We start from the raw sequence: 22,524 nt of genomic DNA, 5'->3' as shown, positions 1-22,524 counted from the left end.
TGGTATGAATGGAATTAAAAAAAAAAAAAAATATCAGTCCCTGCAGCCAATTTGATTAAGCAACATGCAATTTGGTCTCAGACAAAACTAAACAAAAAACAAAACCGGAAGTGTGTCATTTTGGTCCATTCGAGGCTCAGTTTGTGCCCAACCGGATTAAAAATTAATTCAGAAATAAAAGAAAAATGGGCAGCACCTGGACAGCGTTAGCCTCGCATTTCTGAGGAGCCGGGTTCGATCCTGGCCCCTCCCTGTGTGGAGCTTGCACGTTCTCCCCGTGCCTGCGTGGGTTTTCTCCGGGCGCTCCGGTTTCCTCCCACATCCCAAAAACAGGCAACATTAATTGGACACTCTAAATTGCCCATAGGTGTGATTGTGGGTGTGGCTGTTTGTCTCTTTGTGCCCTGCGATTGGCTGGCGACCAGTTCAGGGTGTACCCTCCCTCCTGCCCGTTGACAGTTGGGACAGGCTTCAGCACTTCCCGTGCCACTCGTGAGGATAAGCGGACAAGAACATGGATGGCTGGATACGTGACGGTTTGAAATTTTGGTGCCGATTTTCACAAAAAAATCATGGAAGTTGACACACTAGATTTGCCTTCACGGGCCACGTAAAATCATGTGGCAGGCCGGATCCGGCCCCCCGGGCCTTGAGTTTGACACCAGTGGTCTACGTAAAATCGACCGAATGACAAGATGATGAAAATGATACACGCAGGTCACTTTCATCGAAAACGTCTATGACGCCTTCAAACAATTTTTTTTTCTCTTTTGCTAACCGTTGATGTAGTTCGGCTTCTGTCCCGACGGCTGCTCGATCAGGCTTCCTGCCCCTTGACAGCTCGGATAGGCGCCAACACTCCCGCGACCCTTGTGAGGATAAGCGGCTAAGAAAATGGGTGGATGGATGGAAATCAAAATTTATATTTTCATCCTTGGTGGCTTGACAAACTCACGAGAAAAACTGGATGTGTGTGTTTTGAGGGGGGGGGGGCTGAAAATAATTTTAATCTCCAAAAGGGGGCGCTCTATATGTACGGGGACGAGTCGAACTTTGCGACCCAAAATCTTTATGAAAGTCACACCCATATAAGGTAAGGCCTGCTGGCATAATATTCATAAATTTTATCAACAAGCACATTTTAAGGGGTGAGCTTTTTTTTTTCATTTAATTTTTTTGTCGACGCTTCCTGTTGGTCTTGACGTGGAAGCGAAAGGTTTGGCGATCCCGGCGCACTCGCTTCGTCCCGCCCGGGGCCACTTTTGCGCGCTCGGCGGCGACCTTTGACCCACCAGCTCGCAGTTGACTCAGCGCCGCGGCGCCGAACACGACTGCGAGGCGACTGGGCCGTCCGCCTTGTTCGTTCTTCGACGCCCGTTGGAATGAAATCCAGCGAGGGAGCAGGCAACAACAACAAAAAGACACAAAAATAGTCACGGTCAAATCGAAAGCAATAAAAAAAAAAAAAATTGTTATGAGAAAAATAAATAACCAAGTAAAGTTTTGACAACTGAAAAATTCATGCAAATACCGCACTGAAAAGACCAACCAGATATTTGTATTTAGTAAGTAAAACAGCACTCTAATTTTATTTTATTTTAAGAAAAATAAATGTATCATAATGACTTAATGAAATAGAATGTAAATTAATTTGACATTTTTGCTGACCTTTTTTTTGCTGAAATTCTGTGGACATTGTGCTGCTCCTTGTGGTGGGCGGGCCTCGCCCACCTGGGGGCAATTATTACATTGATCACATGACATTATCTATGTTGGCGAGTCACTGATGTGTAGTGGTGCACACTCCTGCCTTTGGTGCAGGTAGCGTGGGATCGATTCCCGCTCAGTGATTGTGTCGATATCTGCCCTGCGACTGACCTGGCGACCATTTCAGGGTGGAGGGTGTCCGCCTTTCGCCCGAAGCTAGCTGGGATAGGCTTCAGCTTTCCCGTGACCCTTTTGAGGATAAGCAGCTGGGATAATGACATGAGATTACTACATTCATAAAACACTTGGGAAAATACTTCTCGGGGGGGGGGTTGTGGGGGGGCAGCATTCTGGCCTTATTTTTCCATGGCAAATCATTTCCATTGACTACCTGTTGACAGCCGGGATAGGCTCCAGCACTCCCTGCGACCCTTGTGAGGATAAGCGGCGAAGAAAATGGATGGATGGATGTTTCTTGAACGTCATCGGAAATATTTTTTTTGCTTGTTTGAAATTGTAAAATGGTTCGCTCTTGCGTGTGTGTGTGTGTGTGTGTAGTGCATGCATATACTGTAATACAATGTGGGTTTTTGACACTCTTCTAATTTACTGAGCTCTACTTGTGTATTATTCCATTCTTTGCAGAGGACAAAGAATATATGCCTGCAACTATTGTTATATTGTCTGCCTATTTGTCGCCGTGAGTTGGCAGTAGTCAACGATTACTGCGTTCACAATCATTTTTATACTGCAGATGTACTTAGCTCCCAAAATGCCCGTTGAAAGTTTTCAAACTGGGCGTCACGCCATCCCAGCCATTGATATTACTTTTAAATGAAATGATGAAAGATGTCAAAATTTAGCTGAAAAATCAAAACTGAGTGCCCTGCGATTGGCTGGCAACCAGTTCAAGGTGCACCCCGCCTCCTGCCCGATGACAGCTGGGATAGGCTCCAGCACTCCCTGTGACCCTTGTGAGGATAAGCGGCTAAGAAAATTGATGGATGGAAATCAAAATTTTGATTATTTTTTTTTTTTTACCCTTGGTGGCTTGACAAGCTCACTACTGTTTTGATGGGCTGAAAATAATTTTACTCTCCAAAAGGGGGCGCTCTATTGTGATCTGGGAATGAGTGAAGGGATCCAAACGCAGTCGTTGACTGATTCCTTACAAATGGATTTGTATATTTAGTAAGGGAGCCAAGTATTTGTACTTGATTACTTCCTCTTACGATGCGTTCAGGAGCTCCCAGGCGGTTTTCAGGTGGAAGCGCGTCGCTCGGACTTAATGAGGCGACCGTTGACCGACTCGACTTCCTCCGCCGCCAATTAAGTCCTGACGAGCGGCGGCGGGAAGCGGGACGACTTTTGCAAGACGACAGCTGCAAAAGGGCGAATTTGCCAAAGCAAAAAAAAAAACAAAAAACAAACAAACACAAAACAAACAAAAAAAGCCAACTTATTTCTTTTTTTTTGCTGGTTCGAAGTCGACGCTTCCGGTCCCCACTGCTGCAGCTCAGCCGCCCCGGTAGCGCCCCCTTGCGAGTGTCGGCGGTACTGCAGGCAATACTTTGTGCAACTGACTTTTTTCCCTTCTTTTTCTTACCTTGTGAGGCTCGAGGAAATGGACAGAATATTAGAAACGCTTGTCGCGCTACGATTGTACAAGCGCAGTAATAACTGTCTGCATTTATACGAAATACTCCATCCATTTTCTTAGCTGCTTATCCTCACAGGGGTCACAGGAGCGTTGGAGCCTATAGCTGTCAATGGGCAGGAGGCGTGGTACACCCTGAACTGATTGCCAGCCAATCGCAGGGCACATAGAGACAAACACCCGCACTCACAATCACACCTATGGGCAATTTAAATTCCTCAATCAACCTCCTGTGCATGTTGGAGGAAACCGTAGTGCCCGGAGAAAACCCACGCAGGCACGGGGAGAACATGCAAACTCCACGCAGGCAGGGCTGGCATCGAACCCGGGTCCTCAGAGCTGTGAGGCCAACGCTTTCCAGCTGCTCCACCGTGCTGCACTAAATACTTATATTACCTTTTAATAATGTACTGTTTGAGCTTTCATCTGGCCTAATAAGCATTTCCATTTTTATTGTTAAGAGACTTTAATAGTTACTGGATATTGTTCTTGCCACAATTTGGTTAGTTAAAATTCATACATTAATATATGTATATTACATTATGTAATAATACAGTAACAACGTTTCTCTGCTTTAACTAATACTGTACTTTAATTAATTCATGGGAAATAATGATATGAGTAATATAATTTGAAAAAATACATTTGACATTTTTTGATTTATTAAACGAGTGGTAATTATTTAGACGGACCGACTCCGACCACAAATGAATGTGTAAATAATTGACACGCATTATAATTACGATGAAACTCGCAAAAAGCCATACAAATGAATCATTTTAGTTCAACTGTATTATTATGATATTTATTTTTTACCTTATTCCCCCACGAGTTATGAGCTGAAGAACTCAGCTATGTGCAGTTTTTGCACGACTAAAAAGAAATCTTTCTTTGCCAAGAAACATTAATGTGAGGGGAGGAGCTTCAATTTGTCAGGCCCTGACCTTGTCTAATAGAAAAATGATCTGCTTTGCTGCCATCTGGTGGCATTGACCTCGTCGTGCTGCTTCACCTTCGACGTTTTCGTCTGCTCGCTCTGTCAGCAGCCAGTTTGCTCCGGTTAAAAAAAAAAAAAAGAAAGAAAAGAAAAGTCTGATTTCCGGAGAGGAAGTTAATGTTTCTTTTCATCAGATGCGTCCGCGCGTGCGCGCGCGTTTGATGAATGTTTTATCCCGTCAAGGCAGATTTGTGACACATTGGGAACGCGGCCGCTCGTTAGGGGCGGAAGGTGAGCGAGGCGCATTTTCATAATGAATGATGACAAAAAACACACAAATGAAGGAAGAGCGAGAAGACGGCGGCGGCGGCGGCAAGGCGCAAGCGCGCTCGCGTCAGCCGTTTAGTTGTCACCCGCCATACGATAAAACTGACGCGTGACACAAAAATAGTCGCAGGAGTGCAAAATATTCTTAGTTTTACAAAACGTTCTTTCTTCCTTTTTTTTTTTAAAGATTAATTTTACCAATAGTGACTAATTTTTGATATTACATGTTCACATGTCACACAATCTTTTAGCCATTCATTTATTTGATTGATTCATCATTTATTTATTATTAATTTATTGTTTTGTGTTTTTGTTTTGGGCATGTGGGAGGAAACCGGTGTGCCCGGAGAAAACCCACACAGGCACGGGGAGAACATGCACACACCACACAGGCGGGTCCGGGATCGAACCCGGGACCTCAGAACTGTGAGGCCAACGCTTTTACCGGCTGAGCCATCATGCCACCACTTCAAGATTAATTTTATTATTATTTTTTTTAATTAATCATTTTTTAATGTCAGGCAGCACAGTGGGTCAGCTGGTAAAGTGTTGGCCTCAGAGTTCTGAGGTCCCGGGTTCGATCCCGGCCCTGCCTGTGTGGGGTTTGCATGTTCTCCACATGCCTACGTGGGTTTTCTGCGGCCACTCCATTTTCCTCCAACATCCCCCCAAAAATGCAACATTAATTGGACACTCTAAATTGCCCCTAGGTGTGATTGTGAGTGTGACTGTTTGTCTCGATGTGCCCTGCGCTTGGCTGGCGACCAGTTCAGGGTGTACCCAAGCTGCCTCCTGCCCGTTGAGAGCTGGCATATGCTCCAGCACTCCCCGCGACCCTCGTGAGGATAAGCGACAAAAGAAAATGGATGGATGGATTTTTTTTTTCTCATTAGAGATGATCACTTTTTTTTAATTATTGAGAACAGAAGAAAAAAAAAAAAACCCTGGTGACTGGTAATACTACTAATATTATTACAATCACGATTATGACATTTGTGTGATTAAAGCGCTCTCTCCAGAATAATTATGCAAATTGTGAAATTACGAGCGTCGCGCGGGAATCCTCGAAACCGGCGTTAAAGACACGCGGTGGGATTTTGGGGGCTCGTGCTATACCCGGCGACGACGACGTCGGCGGCGGCGCCGTCTTTTGTGCGCGTGGAGCCCGAAAACCACATCAAAGGGAGACGATCGGCCTACGTGGTCGCGTTTGCCGTTTTTCGGCAAAAAGCGCCGTCGCTAACGGGCGCGACCTCATTCAGGCATCCGCGTCGAAAGCGGCAAAACCCTGATGAGGACGGTGTAGCCTGTCTCTTTAAATGAATTCCACTGCATGCGTTGAATATTCAATGCATTTTTTTTTTCCGCCTCCAAAATATTTCTGGACCATTTTCCTTCTTTTTATTTTTTTGCTTGAAAATAATGAGCCTGCTTCATTAACTCCGTTGTGTGTGCGCGCGCGTGTGTGTGTGTGTGTGTGTGTGACAGCCAGATGAATTTTGCAGGCTAGCCGATGCTAATGGTGTGCTAGCGTTGCAGGATGTCGCGGTGAATTATGGAAGCGGCCCGCTAACGACGCGCCAACGATTCAGCGTTTGCTAACGTTTTTTTTTTGTGCTTATAGAACAATAAAACGCTCGTAATAAATGAGGCGAGCTGGATGCTAACGTAGCAGTTTAGCGCTTTAGTGGGCAGACTTTGGTTGAGATTTCATTCATTTTTCATCGATGGTGTAGCGGTACACACGCCTGGCTTTGGTGCGGGCAGTCTGGGATCCATTCCCGCTCTGTGATGGTGTTGATATCTGCCCTGTGACTGACCGGCGACCAGTTCAGGGTGTAGTCTGCCTTTTGCCTGAAGCTAGCTAGGATAGGCTCTGGCTCTCCTTGGCTTGGATAACAGATGGTTGGATTTTTCACCAGATTGTGGGAATTTTTCCATCAACTTCAGGGCATTTTTCCTACCTTTTTTTTGGGGGGGGGGGGTGCTTTGGGAATATGTTCTACCGAACCCCCTGATACTGGCCGTTGCACGACTATGTGATTGATGTCAGATGTCATCGATTTTGTTCATAACTTTTATGAACAGATTCTCTCGGCGCAGCTGAGGCATGGAGGGGGTCCGGTTAGGTGGCCTCAGCACAGTGGACCAGCTCTACACCCTGGGCAGGATCCTCGAGGGGTGCACTGGAGTTCGCCAAACCAGCCTGCATGTGTTTTGTGGACTTGGACAAGGGGTTCGACCGTGTCCCTCGGGGAGTCCCGTGGAGGGTTCTTCGGGAGTACAGGGTACCGAACCTCCTTATACGAGCTGTTCGGTCCCCGTACGACCCTTGTCGGAGTTTGGTCCGCACTGCCGGCAATAAGTCGGACTCATTCGGTGTGAGTTGGACTCCGCCAAGGCTGTCCCTTTGTCACCGATTTTGTTCAGAACTTTTATGGACAGAATTTCTAGGCGCAGAGGGTGTCTGGTTTGGTGGCCTCGAGATTGCATCTCTGGGTTTTGGAGACGACGTGGTTCTGTTAGCTTCATCAAGCCTCGATCTCCAACGCTCACTGGAGCGGTTCGCAGCTGAGTTTGAAGCAACCGGAATGAGAACCAGCACCTCCAAATCTGAGACGGTGGTCCTCAGTCGGAAAAAGGTGGCGTGACCTCACCAGGTCGGGGATGAGATCTTGCCCCAGGTGGAGGGGTTTAAGTATCTTGAGGTCTTGATCATGAGTGAGGGAAGAGTGGAAAACGAGATCGACAAGCGATGCGGACTTTTTATCGGTCTGTTGTGATGAAGAAGGAGCTAAGCTCTCGATTTACCCGTCGATCTGCGTTCTTACCCTCACCTATGGGCAAGAGCTGTGGGTCGTCTCCAAAAGAACATGATCCTGGATACAAGGGGCCGAAATGAGTTTCTTCCGCAGGGTGACCAGGGTTTCCCTTGGAGATAGCGAGAGAAACTCGGTCATCAGGGAGCGGCTCAGTGTTCCACATTGAGAGGAGCCAAATGAGTCGGCTGGGGTTTCTGATCCGGATGTCTCCTGGAGGCCTCCCTGGTGAGGTGTTCCAGGTACGTCCAACCAGAAGGAGAACCCAGGGACGAACCAGGACACGCCGGAGAGACTGTGTCTCTCGGCTGGCTTGGGAACGCCTCGGGATCCCTTCGGAAGAGCTGGAAGAAGTGGCTGGGGAAAGGGAAGTCTGGGTATCCCTGCTGAAGCTACTTCAGCTGACCATTTAGCTGTTTAAAATCAAATGCGCGTGTTCGTTTTTTGCGGCTTTTTGACGCGCCCAAGAACCCGGAACATGAGAGAAATCACCCGACACCGGCATTTTCGTCACCACCGCCGCGTTTCAGCTTCCGCCTCAGCCGCGCGAAAACCTTTTATTTGATTGTTTTCATTTCCATTCCCGACTTGGAAACAGTCATCTTTCTGGGACACTTTTTTTTAAATTTTATTTTTTTTTTTTTTGGGGGGGGGGGGAGAGGCGGCTTCAGATGCGGAACGAGAAACGAAGCCTGGTGACTGCACTTTTATTCTCACCTCCACGTCACCCGCACCGCCACCACGCTTGACGGGAGAAAATAAAACAAACATTTTTTTTGTATTTTTTCTTCCTTTTTACGGCCTTAAAAGTGTCACCCGCCCGCCTGCTTTGACAGCGTGGGGGAGGAAGACGAATTATATTCTTATTCGTCGTCGTCCCCCGTCGCACGACGCCTAAAATTATACCCTGTGATCCTTGCGGGGGAATCACAGGAAACTTATACACGGGTACAACGTGGTAAACAACTCAATCGATGTCTCCTGGTATCTCATCTCAACATTTTGTTGAGAGAAACTTTTTTTTTTTTCTGCGTGTAAAGGAATCAATTTGTCGTTTGGATATTCAACGTTTGACGTTACGGTGAAAGATTGTTTGTGACCGCGAGGTGGCTCCTGTTTTTTTGCGACCAGATTGTTTCCATCTCCTTGTTTTCCAAATTCTCTCGACATGAAATCAGACTCAACTTTTCCTGTCTGGGACCGTTTTTAAGTACTTTCTTCCAAGTTAGCATATATTTGGTTATAATTTGGTACCATTGCCTTTCAGACTTTTCGGATCTCCTTCCACAAAACCAGGAATTTTGGCCAGTTCCTCCCTGACAGAACCGCTAAGACACGTTTGTAGGCCTCCTTGCTTGCACATACCGTTTCAGGTCTGCTCATAAATTGTCGATAGGATTTAGATCAGGATTTCGTGATCGCCACTCGAAAACCTCGACATTGTTATTTTGGTAGCCAGTATGCTAGTACGCTTCGGCTCAGACGCGTTTGTGCCTAAACTTTAACTTCCTTGCTGAAGCCTTGAGAGGTTGCTTCAGTATTTCCACGTAATGTTCTTTCGTCATACCGTGATCGATTACATGAAGGGCGCTAGTCCCCCTTGTAGCAAAGCAACCCGACTACATGATGCTGGCAGTTCGCTATTTCACAGTTGGGATGGTGTTCTCAGGCTAGCAAGCTTCGATTTCTTTCCTCCTTATGTAAGAATGATCAATGAAGTTACGGGAAAGAGTAACGGAGGCTAGACTCAGGACGGAAGTAAGTATCTGCGAGCAACAGTCTGGTTTCAAGCCTAGAAAGAGTACCGCAGATGGATTATTTGCCTTGAGGATGCTCGTGGAAAAGTACAGAGAAATGTCAGAAGGAGCTACGCCGTGTATTTGTAGACCTAGAGAAAGCCTATGACAGAGTACCAAGAGAGGAACTGTGGTACTGCATGCGTAAGTCTGGTGTGGCGGAGAAATATTTTAGAATAGTACAGTACACGTATGAGGGCAGCAGAACAGTAGGTGTGTCAGAAGAATTTAAGGTGGAGGTGGGAGTGCATCAGGGATCCGCGCTGAGCCCCTTCCCGTTTGCGGTAGTGACAGCTAGGCTGACAAGATGAGGTTAGACTGGAATCCCCTTGGACCGTGATGTTCGCAGATGATATTGTGAAAGCAAGGAGCAGGTGGAGGAACAATTAGAAAGATGGAGGCACGCGCTGGAAAGGAGAGGAATGAAGAATAGTAAAACAGAGGCGGAGGGGGAAGAGTGAAGCTCCAGGGAGGAGAGATGGCGAGGGTGGACGGCTTCAAATACTTGGGGTCAACAACACAGAGAAATGGTGAGTGTGGTAAGAAAGTGAAGAAACGGGTCCGAGGCGGAAGGTGTCTGGTGTTCTATGTGACAGAAGAGTCTCTGCCAGGATGAAGGGCAAAGTTTATGAAACAGTTGTGAGGCCGGCCATGATGGACGGATTAGAGACGATGGTGGCCCTGAAGAAACATGACTACCGCTCTACGTTTTTCAGCACAGGCTTCAAAGAACTCAGCGTGGCTGCACTGCGCCCTCAGCCCAGATTCCGCAGTCGCTCGCCCCACGTTGTAACTTTTGTCGACCCGGACGTTTTCTTTTCTTTTTTTTTTTTTTTGTACTTTCCGTTCTGAGGTCCGGCGAGCGCCACGCGGTCTCGTCGTTTGGCAAAGGCCGGTCAACGTCGCGACACCCGCCGTTGTCCCGGCTTTCATCTTTTGGCTGCGCTTTCATCACCTGCCGCTCCCCATGCGCGCCCCACCAGGCGGGGGTGGGGTGGTGGGGGGTGAGATCTAGCGGGTGCAGAGGAAGAAGAAAAAAAAAAAAAAAAACAACGCACACACACACACACAAAAAAAAAAAAAAAACTGGGGCATCAAAAGTCCCGAAGGCTTTCAGCCGCAACTTTTTGTGCATAATCAGAAGAGAGGAAGATGGTGCAATGACAAAGAAAAGTCGTCACCGAGATGGAGAACAAAACCGGAATAATAAATTTGACCGTGCAGCCGATGAAATAATAATAAAATGAACTCGATCGCGCAGCTGAGCAGGCAGCATTTAAGGGCGAGCGGTGGAGAGAGAGAGGGAGAGAGAGAGAGAGAGAGAGAGAGAGAGAGAGAGAGCGAGGGAAGTGGGGGATGCAGCCAGAAGTTGAGCTTCCCTCTTCTTCCTCCTGCGCTCCACATTGGGCGAATCCCGTCTGCAAGCGGCGAGGCGGCCATCATGCTTTTCCTTCAGGCCATCTTGAGGAGACGGCTGCTCCTGCAGAAAGGTGAAACTCTTCACTTCATCCCAACATGCAACTTTCAGACTTTTCCTTCCTTCCAAAAAATGTTTTTTTCTTTTCCATCCATCTGCATGTTTTTTCCCCGAGAATGAAAACATCACGCAAAATTCATCCGTTCTCGCCCGGAAGTGATTATTATTTTTTGTTGTTGTTGTTGTTGAATATTGATCACGAGCGTCTGTTCGGTCCTTTCGGTGTTTTTACCCACTCGGGTTTCCACGGCGACGCGCTGTCACATGTTATTGTTCTTTTGAAAGGTATTGTGTTGAAGATGATGTGCAATCCAGTTATGTTTTTTTCCCCCTCCCACATATTCTCTGGTTTCAGAAAATTGCAAAAAAAAAAAAAACCGAAATAAAAATTAAAAAAATCAGTAATTTAATTTTGATTTTTTTTGCGGCGATGACATCGCGACTCTTTGGGGGGTTTTTTTTTGGTTGTTTTTTTTTTTTTTGTGTGTTTGTCAGCGAGTCTTGGCCTGACGTCGGTCCCTTCTGATGTTTTATTTATGGATGTGGGATCTCCGACTTTGAAGTGAAGCCCGGAGACGGCGAGCGAAGGGAAGGAAACGGGGACGAAGCGCCGCCTTTCGGGGCGCGCCGGGACTACTCGTGATTACGACTCGTGTGAACGGAGCCCCCACCCCCAACCCTACCCTCCCCCCCATTTTTGGTTTTGATTGATCATCGGCTTGACCGTCAAAATTGCCGATCGAGTCGTGGTCTCGAGCGAGTTTGCGCGTTTCATATTTGACCTGAAAATTCGGCTTCCGATCAAAATGGCGACACTTCCCGAGTCTTTACTGGCGCGGCCTCTCGAGACCCTTTTGGGATTCTACGCTTGATAAACATGCCGACTGAATTTCACCCCGCTCAGGGAAATTAACTTTTGGGGTCCATTTTTTTTTTTTTGTGGGGGTGGGGGCGCAAGTGAGCCAATCGGAGCCACTTTAAATGTTCACTTTAAAGGAAAATGACAGACTTGATGTGTGTTTCGGGGCAAAGCGTCCGGAGACTTTTCTTGGGTCTCCCCCTGGTGGACGCACCGACCAAATTTCACGGTGCTGATTGAAACGGGTGGGGCACGGTGAAACGGCTGCCTCGCAGTTCCGAGGTCCCGGGTTCGATCCCGGACCCGCCTGTGTGGAGTTTGCATGATCTCCCCCGTGCCTGCGCGGGTTTCCTCCGGGTACTCCGGTTTCCTTCCACATCCCATAAACATGCAACATTAATTGGACACTAAATTGCCCCGAGGTGTGATTGTGAGTGCGGCTGTTTGTGCCCTGCGATTGGCTGGCGACCAGTTCAGCGTGTACCCCGCCTCCTGCCCGATGAGAGCTGAGATAGGCTCCAGCACTCCCACGACTCTTGTGAGGATAAGCGGCAAAGAAAATGGGTGGCTGGCTCAGAAGGCCGACGTATCGAGGCCGAGCGACGTTTCCGCTTTTAGCGCCGACCTTCTACGCTGACACTTGACAAAGTTTAACACCATTTTATGTTTACTATATTTAAATTGGAACAATCGCACAAGTTTTCAGATTCCACATTTATTTGTTGTCTGATTATTGATATTCTTGGCAATTTTGTCCAGTTAATTTTTCTCGTTTCCGGCTAAATTGTCACAAATGTTTGCCAGTATCAAATATTTCCTGGTTACGTGAGATGTTTATTGGCCAGATTCTCATTTTTTTTCTGATCTATGTCACAAATTTGCTGTCTTATTTAACATTTTCTTGGATTACTTATTATTTATATTTTTTTAATTTTGCCATTTGTCTCTCACGTTTGCTGGGTAGTTTGACGTTTTGATTGTAGAGTGACCAATTTCCTGTGTTTGCTAATTAACGGTAAATATTGAAATTTAAATGATATTTGCTGGCATTTCTCAGGTTTGCTGGCCAATTTAATATTTGTTGCCCACTGCCATTTGTTTAAAGATAATGCAATATTTGCTGACTAATTTCTCAATCTGTGGCCAATTTTTCTTGTTAGCTGGGTCGCGTCGCGTGGCGCCGCTTTGACCTTTGGCTGTTCGCCGCGTGCATCCCGGCTGTTGGGCGCCTTCGCCCCCCCCCCCCCCCCGGAAATGCAGATGCACCTCCTTTGATTTTGTCGCCAGAGATTAATTAGCGCGCTAGGAGGAGGCCTATTTATACCGGCGGTGGCCACCAGGGGGGGGGGGGGAGACGAGACGGAGGCCGAGCCGGAGCAGGATGGAAAAGAATGAAATGGGCGGAATTCAACTTTAGGGGCGGCACGGTGGAGCACCTGGAAAGCGTTGGCCTATCAGTTCTGAGGACGCGGGTTCAATCCCGGCCCTCCCTGTGTGGAGTTCGCATGTTCTGCCCGCGCCTGCGTGGGTTTCCTCCGGGTATTCCGGTTTCCTTCTACATCCCAAAAACATGCAACATCAATTGGACACTCTAAATTGCCCCAAGGTGTGATTGTGAGTGCGACTGTTTGTCTCTATGTTCCCTGCGATTGGCTGGCTGGCAACCAGTTCAGGGTGTACACCGCCTCCTGCCCGTTGACAGCTGGGTAGGCTCCAGCACGCCCGCGACCCTTGTGAGGATGAGTGGCTAAGAAAATTAACGGGTGGATGAATGACTGGTAGGGAAAGTTTGGGTGGCTCGTTACGGCTGCTGGGCAGAACAAAGGCATCACTTGAGTTTGTTTTCAGCGTCATTTTATAGCGCACGTTTAGTTGATCTGGATTTCTCTCGTATCGTCCTTCAATCCCCGTCTTTTCTAATACATCACATTTTATTTATGGTTAATTTCACTCCTATTTTTGTTTTTGATTCCTGATTTTCCAGTTTCAGGTTTGCTAGCTAAATCCACGTAACGTACGATTTAATGGCGATTTAAGCTTGTTTGCTTGTTCATTTCTTGTTTTTGTTGGTTAGTGTAAAATGTTTATGGCATAACAGGAGATGTTTTTTTGGCTAATTTTAATGTTTGGTGGGTAGGAAGTCCACGTTTAATCCACTTTTCAATGGCTAATTTAGCATGTTTGTTGGCTAATTTCTGACAGTTGCTAGCTAATTTCTCACGCGTAACAGCTGTTGGCTAATTTAGCGTTTTTGGTGGCTAACGTATAAGACCTTCAGGCTCGATTCTTATGCATTTTTGTCTAATTTCTGTTGTTATCTGACTTCTTTCAAGTGTGTGCTGGCAAATTTCACATTTGCCGGCTAAAGTCACGCTTTTGTTGCCCCGTGTCAGATTTTCGCTAATGTCATGCTTCCTGGCTAATTGAATATTTCCTTTCCCGTTTCTCATGTTGGCTCCTTTGAAATTACATTAGAAGCTAATGTATCATATTTTCTGGCTACTTTCACATGCCCCCCCCTTCACCCCCCCACCCTAACCCACCCAATTTTTAATCGTTGCAGGCTAATTTCCCATTTGTTTTGCCAATTTCCCGTACGCGTGAACGTCGCCCGTTTGCGCGCACGTCGCTGTCGCCGTCTTCTTCTTCCTCTTCATCACGCACACGTGGGGGGGGGGGGGGGGGGTTGGTTCGTGTCTGTCATTTTGCCACTTCAAAGTTGTTCCGTAATCCTTTGAGTGCGGATTCATTTGCACTCGAATCCTTCAGAAGGAGGAAGTGGAAGATAAGGCCGCCGCCACCTCGGACCACCACTTGCGCGTGTTTATACGTCGAGTGTGTGCGTGTGTGTGTGTGTGTTTGTGCAATTGTGGCGGCATGAGTCATTGTCAAGAGCGCTTCATTCCTCTTCATCCCTCTCCATCCTCCTCTGCTTCCCTCCGGGCATTAATGCGCGCACGTACGCGCAAGCTAGCACGCGCATACCCCGTGCACGCCGCACACAACGCAAGTGAGGAAAAAAAAAAAAAATATATATATATATATATTTAAACATACAAACTGTGTATAATGTATTGATATGATCATGTATTAATTATTTAAAAAGAATACAGCGGTGAGTTTTGCGTAGGCTTACTTGCTAATTTCTCCATTTTGTTTGTTAATGTCCGTCTCCCGTTACCTTGCTCAGATGTTTTCTGGCTAATTTCACGTTTGACTTACTATTCCAAATGTTTGCTGGCTAGTACTACGCGTCTGGTAGCTACTTTTTTTCCTGCTTGTTGCTAAGTGTGTTACTTGCTGGTTAATTTTTCAGGATTTGCAAGTTAGCTGCACACATTCGTTGCCTAATTCCGCATTTTCTGGCCAATGTCATGTTCTCGAGTTTGCTAGCTAATGTTAAAGGCAGATTGTACTGTATCATTTAATAGTTCGTGGCTAATTGATCATATTTTTTAGCTAATTGGATCACATTTTTGGGGCTAATTTTCTGTGGCTAATGTTACACATTTGCTGGCTAATTTCCCCAATTTGCTAACATGCTCACGTTTTTAAGTTTGACGGCTAATTTCACACATTTCCAGGCTAACTTGTTGGCTTCTTCCACATCGTCGGGCTAATTTCTCAAGTTTACCGGAAAATGTCCCATTTTTCTGGCAAACAGATGATGTTTTGCTGGCTAAATCTGCATTTTTGGGCAAATATTATGTGACTAATGTTTCACGTTTGCTAGCTAATTTCCCCAATTTGCTGACATGTTCACGTTTTTAAGTTTGAGAGCTAATTTCATACATTTCCGGGCTAACTTGTTGGCTTCTTCCACATTGTCGGGCTAATTTTTCGAGTTTATCGGAAAATGTCTTGTTTTTTTTCTGGCAAACCGATAATGTTTTGCTAGCTAAAGCTGCATTTTTGGGCCAATTTTCTGTGGCTAATGTTACACGTTTTCTAGCTAATTTCCTCAATTTGCTGACAGGCTCACGTTTTTAAGTTTGACGGCTAATTTCACCCGATTGCAGGCTAACTTGTTGACTTCTTCCACATCATCGGGCTAATTCCTCAAGTTTACCGGAAAATGTCCCGTTTTCCGGCAAAGCGATGATGTTTTGCTGGTTAAATCCGCATTTTTGGGCCAATTTTCTATGGCTCATGTTACACATTTGCTGACTAATTTCCCCAATTTGCTGACATGCTCACGTTTTTAAGTTTCACGGGTAATTTCACACATTTGCGGGCTAACTTGTTGGCTTCTTCCACATTGTCGAGCTAATTTTTCAAGTTTACCGGAAAACGTCATATTTTTTTTCGGCACACCGATGATGTTTCGCTGTCTAAATCTGCATTTTTGGGCCAATTTTCTGTGGCTAATGTTACACGTTTGCTAGCTAATTTCCCCAATTTGCTAACATGCTCACGTTTTTAAGTTTGACGGCTAATTTCACACGTTTACAGGCTAACTGGTTGGCTTCTTCCACATCGTCGGGCTAATTTCTCAAGTTTACCGGAAAATGTTCGTTTCTGGCAAACCGATGATGTTTTGCTGGCTAAATCTGCATTTTTGGGCCAATTTTCTGTGACTAATATTACACGTGTGCTAGTTAATTTCCCCAATTTGCTGACATGCTCACGTTTTTAAGTTTGAGAGCTAATTTCATACATTTCCAGGCTAACTTGTTTGCTTCTTCCACATTGTCGGGCTAATTTTTCAAGTTTATCGGAAAATGTCCTGTTTTTTCCGGCAAACCGATAATGTTTTGCTAGCTAAATCCGCATTTTTGGGCCAATTTTCTGTGGCTAATGTTACACGTTTGCTAGCTAATTTCCCCAATTTGCTGACATGCTCGCATTTTTAAGTTTGACGGCTAATTTCACACGATTGCAGGCTAACTTGTTGACTTGTTCCACATCGTCGGGCTAATTCCTCAAGTTTACCGGAAAATGTCCTGTTTTTCGGCAAACCGATCACGTTTTGCTGGCTAAATCCGCATTTTTTTCCCCCAGCTCGAGCCGTACGTCGCCCGGCTACTTTCATGCGTCTCGTCGGCTGTTGCGGCGCGTACGGCGGAAGCGGGGAAAAGCAGCTGCGGGCTCGTTTGTGTGAGTCAGACGGGATGCCGACCGAGTGATGCTGATGCAAAGATGCAGAATGAACTTTTTATTTTATTTATTTATTTTTTGGGGAGAGAGAAAAGTAGGTCAGGCAGAGGAGGGGGCGAGCGAGCTCTGGAAACAACTGACCAAAGGAGAGAGAGCGAGCGAGTGCGTAAATATGAAGTGGGCTCATTACTGACAACACGCGCGCACAAAAACACGCGAGTTAAAATGGTAACAAAGTTACAGTGGCAGCACGGCGGATCAGCTGGTAAAAGCGTTGGCCTCACAGTTCTGAGGACCCGGGTTCGATCCCGGCCCCGCCTGTGTGGAGTTTGCGCGTTCTCCCCGTGCCTGTGCGGGTTTTCTCCGGGTGGGCACTTCGATTTCGTCCCACATCCCAAAAACATGCGACATTAATTAGATGCTATAAAATTGCCCCTCGGTGTGATTGCGAGTGTGAATATTCTGTTTGTCTCGATGTGCCCTGCGATTGGCTGGCGACCAATTCAGGGTGTACCCCGCCTCCTGCCTGTCGACAGCTGGGATAGGCTCCGGCGCACCCCGCGACCCTTGTGAGGATAAGCGGCAAAGCAAATGGATGGATGGAAGTGTCAGCGCTTGCACACAAATGCTGGAAGATGATCTTGGCCAGCGCGGGGGGGAGGGACTAAAAAAGAGGACCTCCTTGAAACCTTGAATCCTTCCTTCCTTGCATCCTCACCTCCTTGCCTCCTCACATACCCGTTTTCTTGCATCCTATATACTTCTCATCCCCTCACCCTTACATCCTGAGATGTACTCCACTTGGAGCCTTGCCTCTTTTGCTTCCTAACATCCTTAAATCCTTACTTCCTTGCACCCTTGCCCCCTCGCAACCTAGCACCTCGCATCCTTGCATCCTTACATCTGGGTCTCTCGGCATCCCGTCACGCTTCCTCAGTCCCTCTTATCCTTGCATCCTCGCATCCTCTCTTGCCACCTTGTCACATCCTTGCTTCCTTGAATCCTCACGTCCTTGCATCCTCACCCCCTTCCCTCCAGACATCTCCCCCCCCCTCTCTCTCTCTCTCTCTGTCTTTCTCTCTCGGGGTTTAGAGCGGTAGTAACGTAAGCGCCAGTCATCTTTGATCATCAGCACTCGGCTCCCCGAGCGCTCAGCAGTCCACAATTCTTTCTCTCTCTCCCTCTCTTTTTCTCTCTCTCTCTCTCTGTCTCTCTCTGCGCTCTACCTTTTCACTCTACCACTAAGCGTTGCGAGTGTGTGTCTGCGTTGCTGTGAAGGCGGCAGCTGATCTCCTCGTCCGTCATGTCTGCGGTGATGTTTTGCGGTTTGCGGAGGGACGTCGGGGCCAGCGGTGGCGGTGAGTGCGAGGAAGGAAGGAGGGAAGGAAGGAAGGGAGGAAGGAAGGACGGGAGCAGAGTCTTTGCCGTGCCGCCGAGCACACTGCAGGTGGCGCTGCAGACAGATTGGCAGGAAAGACATAATTTTTCAGTCCTCCACGCCTGTAGGGGGCAGACTACTTTCAATGCTAATTTATGACATTTGTGAAGTTTGCTGGCTAACGTCGTTACTTGCTTGCCATTCTACTCAGATTTTGCTGCCCAATTCTCATTTTGTTGTTATTATTTTGTCTTTTGGGGCCTAATTTCAGATTAGCTTCTTAGCTAGCATGCTAAGTTCCCATTTTTTTAGTCAGCAATTGTTTAATTCCTTCCATTTCCACCTTCGCTGGTGATATTCACATTTGCGGACTAATTCGCTATTTCTATTGTCCAATTTTTCACCTTTGCTGGTTAAAGTCGGATGGTTTTTTCGGCTAGTTCTCCGCTTGCTAGATAATTACATTTTTCTTGGCTGATGTCGCGTCTGCCTGCCAATTCCACATTTTCTTGCTTTTCCCGCGTGTTTGGTGGCTAATCTCTACCTATTTTTCTGACAAACATCCCTCGCTTGCTAGCTGGCTAATTTTCCGTTTACTGGCTAATTCCTATTCTCCTCGATGGCAATTGACCCCCCCCCCCCATTGACTCGTTTTACCGCAAAAACGCACATCCTCCTCCTTTTACAACACTTAAATGTGAGTTGTTATGGTAGAAGTTTTCAACACGTGTGCCTTGTGTTGCGAATATTGTTTACGCATCTGTCGGCCGCAGGGGGCGACGGGTACCAGATGTTCGCTGCTTCTGTTGCCTTCAGTATGTCAAAGATTAGCATTCAAGCTGAATATCCAGTTTTTTTTTTTTTTGTTTGTTTGTTTTTTTTTTATATTTTTTGATGGGTTTGTGTGGAAGAGGTTTTCGTCCCGGCTTTCTGTGAACTTCAATCTTCTGCAGACGCTTCAAATGGGCAGGTACAGGAGAAAAGTTGGCTTCTTAGGAATGTGGTTAGCTAGATAAGTGTCAAGCTACCGTGGAGGAAAGTTTTTGGGTTCAAGGATGTGAGGATGAATCCAATCAAGGTTATCAATCAACAGCGTTTTCCTCTTTAGATGTGGCATTGTTCTGATTTTGACGTTGGGTTTCAGGCGAAAAGACTCGCCTCACGTCTCCGTGTCAAACTAGCACGTTAGCGGCTTCGTTCCGCCGCCGGTTCGCCATCCATCGATCCGCACGGGTTTCCGCTGAGGCGGCGCGAGCATTTGTTTGTCGGCGCGGACGTCAAAGTGCAAAGAAAAGCAGCCATCGGCCCGCTTGACTCGTTTGCCCCTCGGACGCTTGGCTCGCTGGTGCGCGAAATAGGAGGACGCTCATTTTATTGTCCCACCCCACTTGCGTCGGTGTCACAAGTTCCGGTCCGTCAGCTCCGAACAGAACGCATTCCAAGTAGCTTCCCTTCCATCAAAGTGCAATTACACCCCCCCCCCCGCTTAATTTTATGCATAAGCGAGTCTCAGCTGCCAAGCCGAACAAATATTGTCAAGGAACTATCTGTATATGGTGTTTAATAATTTAATAAAATGAATTTTAATAGTTTATGGTGTAAGAAAGGCAAAAATAGTGAGGCTTGTGATAAGAAAAATGTTTTTTCTTTTAATTTTTGAAATCACATTCCCTATTCGTCAGTCAGCAAACCGACGCTCGGTAAATTTAGACGTCGAAGGATCCAAACACGCGGCTGCAATGAACGCTTGGTCGCCCAACCCGGCCGACCCCAACTGCCAATCAGAGCAAAACCTATTTACATATCTCGTATGAATGAGAAAACAGGCTGTCACAAATTCCAGGAGGAGAAGACCATCTGCAGTACACTAGCTTGTAAGAGGGCATCCTGGGCATTTTCAACTCAAATCATCTCGCAAACCCGATTACTGGAGATTATAAAAAATAGAAAAATCTATTGATTGGGACCTATATCTATGCATCTTAATCCTGATGTAGCCACGCAGCTACTTTGCTAACTAGCTAACTCTCAACACCCTAACCGCCAATCTAGCTAAGTTTTCAACTACTTTACCTGCGTCCTCAACCCCACACCCTCACGTCCAAAAATCCTCGCATCCTTGCACGTTGGCGTCCCTGGAAGCAAGAAGCCGACGTTCGCGTGCTGCGAAGTCGTTTACGCTTAAAAGGAGAAGCGAAATTTGAGGACGACGCGCCCATCTCGCGTTTGTCTGACTTTTTTTTTTTTCGCGACAGTTGGAGATTGCGGCGACTCTTTGAAGCTTTTCCCGCGTCGAGGTTTGCTTTTAAGCACCTTCGTGTTCGTCCGTGCCCGCATTGTCGAAAATAACATGTGATCGGTATGGAGGACGCACCCCCCCCCCCGGATCCAACCACCCCCTCCCCCCCCACCACCACCACCGCATTCTGACACATCAGACTGTAATTAAGCACAACACAAAAGCCATTAAGCTTCTTAATTACTGCTTGTTCCTTCCAGTGGCCCGCTTGCGTGGGCGAGCGCACGTCTCGCAGGAGTTGGCGCGCGGGTTTTGTGCGTTGACACGAGTTAACCACACTGCGGCTTTTTGTCGCCGGCTAATTACGCGTCGATTGGGCCGTTTTCGGGCTCGTAATGACCGCAATCACCCCGCTTTGCGTTTCGTCCGCGGTGTGCGCTTTTGTGTGCGTGCGATAGACAAAGCGCTGGAAAAGTGTCTTTTGAGCGCTCGGACGATTCCGCGTAAAACTATTAAAAGTATTTTGCCTTGAAGCTATTGTGTCGTCCCTGCGATTGGCTGGCGACCGTTTCCGGGTGTGCCCCGCCTCCTGCCTGTCGACAGCTGGGATCGGCTCCAGATACCCCCTCTGTTACCCTTGTGAGGATAAGCGGTGGATAAAATGGATGATGGATTGTGTCGTTTTCTCGCTGAGTAAACCGAGGGTTTATTGCCCGAGGACTCGAGACCCGTGCGACGCTGGGACGGGAGGGCCCGAGGATTTGAACGTGGACGTAAGAACGTGTCAGATTTGAAGATATAAAATATGTAACAATGTGAGGATGCTGGGAGGGGTTAGGAAACATATCGGGATGTGAGGATTCAACGTTATGAGGGTGGGGTGCATGGAGGAGAGGATACGAGAGTGCGAAGATGTTTGAGGAGATAAGAAGAAGAATGGAAGACTGCACGGGGCCAGACGTGAGGAAACGAGGATGGAAGGATGGAAGGTCACGAGGATGCAATGGAGGATAAGCGAATGGAGGATGTCAAGGGGATGAGTGGGTGTAATAATGCAGAACTCGGGAGTACGTAGAGAGGCCGGGACGGGTCGGGTCTCGTCGGCAGGTGCACTTAAACGATGTCGTCCTCTGTTTGAATTTGATGTACGGAAGCGGGAACATTAGCGACAATTTGCGATATCCGCGCTCCCGCCGACGTTAATCCTCTCACGTGACGACGCTAAACCGCTTCGAAGGCGCTGAGGAGGACTAAAATGAGAGAGAGAGTGCAAAAAAAAAAAAAAAAAAGAGCATATAAGATACATTTAAGCGTTTTGGCCTTTGCGGGCCACGGAGACCGCCGCTCACGTCGCGGCGATTGTAGCGAGTAAGCGAGCACGCGCGCCGTCATCGGGACGACAGCGTGTCAAAGCAGTCATGTGACACTTTGTTGTTGTGCGCAGATGATGGACCGTACGGAAAGACGAAGGACGTCTCGGGACCGGAACTCAACTCCGCGTCGAGGAGACACAGCATAGCAGGCATGGAGCAACGGCACCGCACCGAAGCCAATGTGACATACTGTACTTCCTCACGTACTTTATAATATCCTGCAAAGTATACCGTATACATTATTCTATGATTCTCATGACACGGTACGCTAAATACATCGTGACACGCTACATCATATACATTATGAAACACTATATTGAATATATATCACTATGTAGGCATGTTGCAATACTACTGAAAAGAATGTGAAACACTATATTGTAGTGTCTACCTCATGACCTATTTCATAGCACGTGCGAAACAGTATACCAGGTATGGAACGCCACTCTACGGAGTCAAATATGGCTCATTAATTTATGTACTTGCATGTCACAACATACTATATACAGTAATATGGTATGATCAATAATAAACATGATGACACTATGTAATAGACATCACGCCATAGTACAACATCTATACGTCTGTACTGTACATGATGTGACACGCTTTTTATAAACATCATGACACACTATCTGACTGAAACACTACATTATGCACATCCAGACACACTATATAACATACAACATAGCGCAGTATACCAGCCATGTGGAACCACCATATTTTACTGTATAGAATAGATGTGTCTGACACACTGTATTATCTACACCTAATGTGCTGGATAATACACGCAATGACACACTATAATATTTTTGGGGCATACTACACAAGACATCAAAAACCGGCTATGTAATGCAT

General features: G+C 46.8%; 1 protein-coding gene across 1 annotated transcript in view; it reads left to right on the top strand.

The window, feature by feature from the left end:
- The window catches only part of grip2b (glutamate receptor interacting protein 2b), a 50,282-nt gene that overhangs the window by 9,032 nt on the left and 18,726 nt on the right, over positions 1-22,524 (top strand). Inside the window, exon 2 of the mRNA XM_061833496.1 lies at positions 21,738-21,815. Within this exon, the coding sequence (XP_061689480.1) occupies positions 21,738-21,815 (78 nt within the window). The remainder of the gene's footprint in view (positions 1-21,737; positions 21,816-22,524) is intronic.

Source organism: Syngnathoides biaculeatus, chromosome 10 (assembly GCF_019802595.1).
Source record: "Syngnathoides biaculeatus isolate LvHL_M chromosome 10, ASM1980259v1, whole genome shotgun sequence".
Lineage (NCBI taxonomy): Eukaryota > Metazoa > Chordata > Actinopteri > Syngnathiformes > Syngnathidae > Syngnathoides > Syngnathoides biaculeatus.
This window is presented reverse-complemented; position numbering and strand designations above follow the sequence as displayed.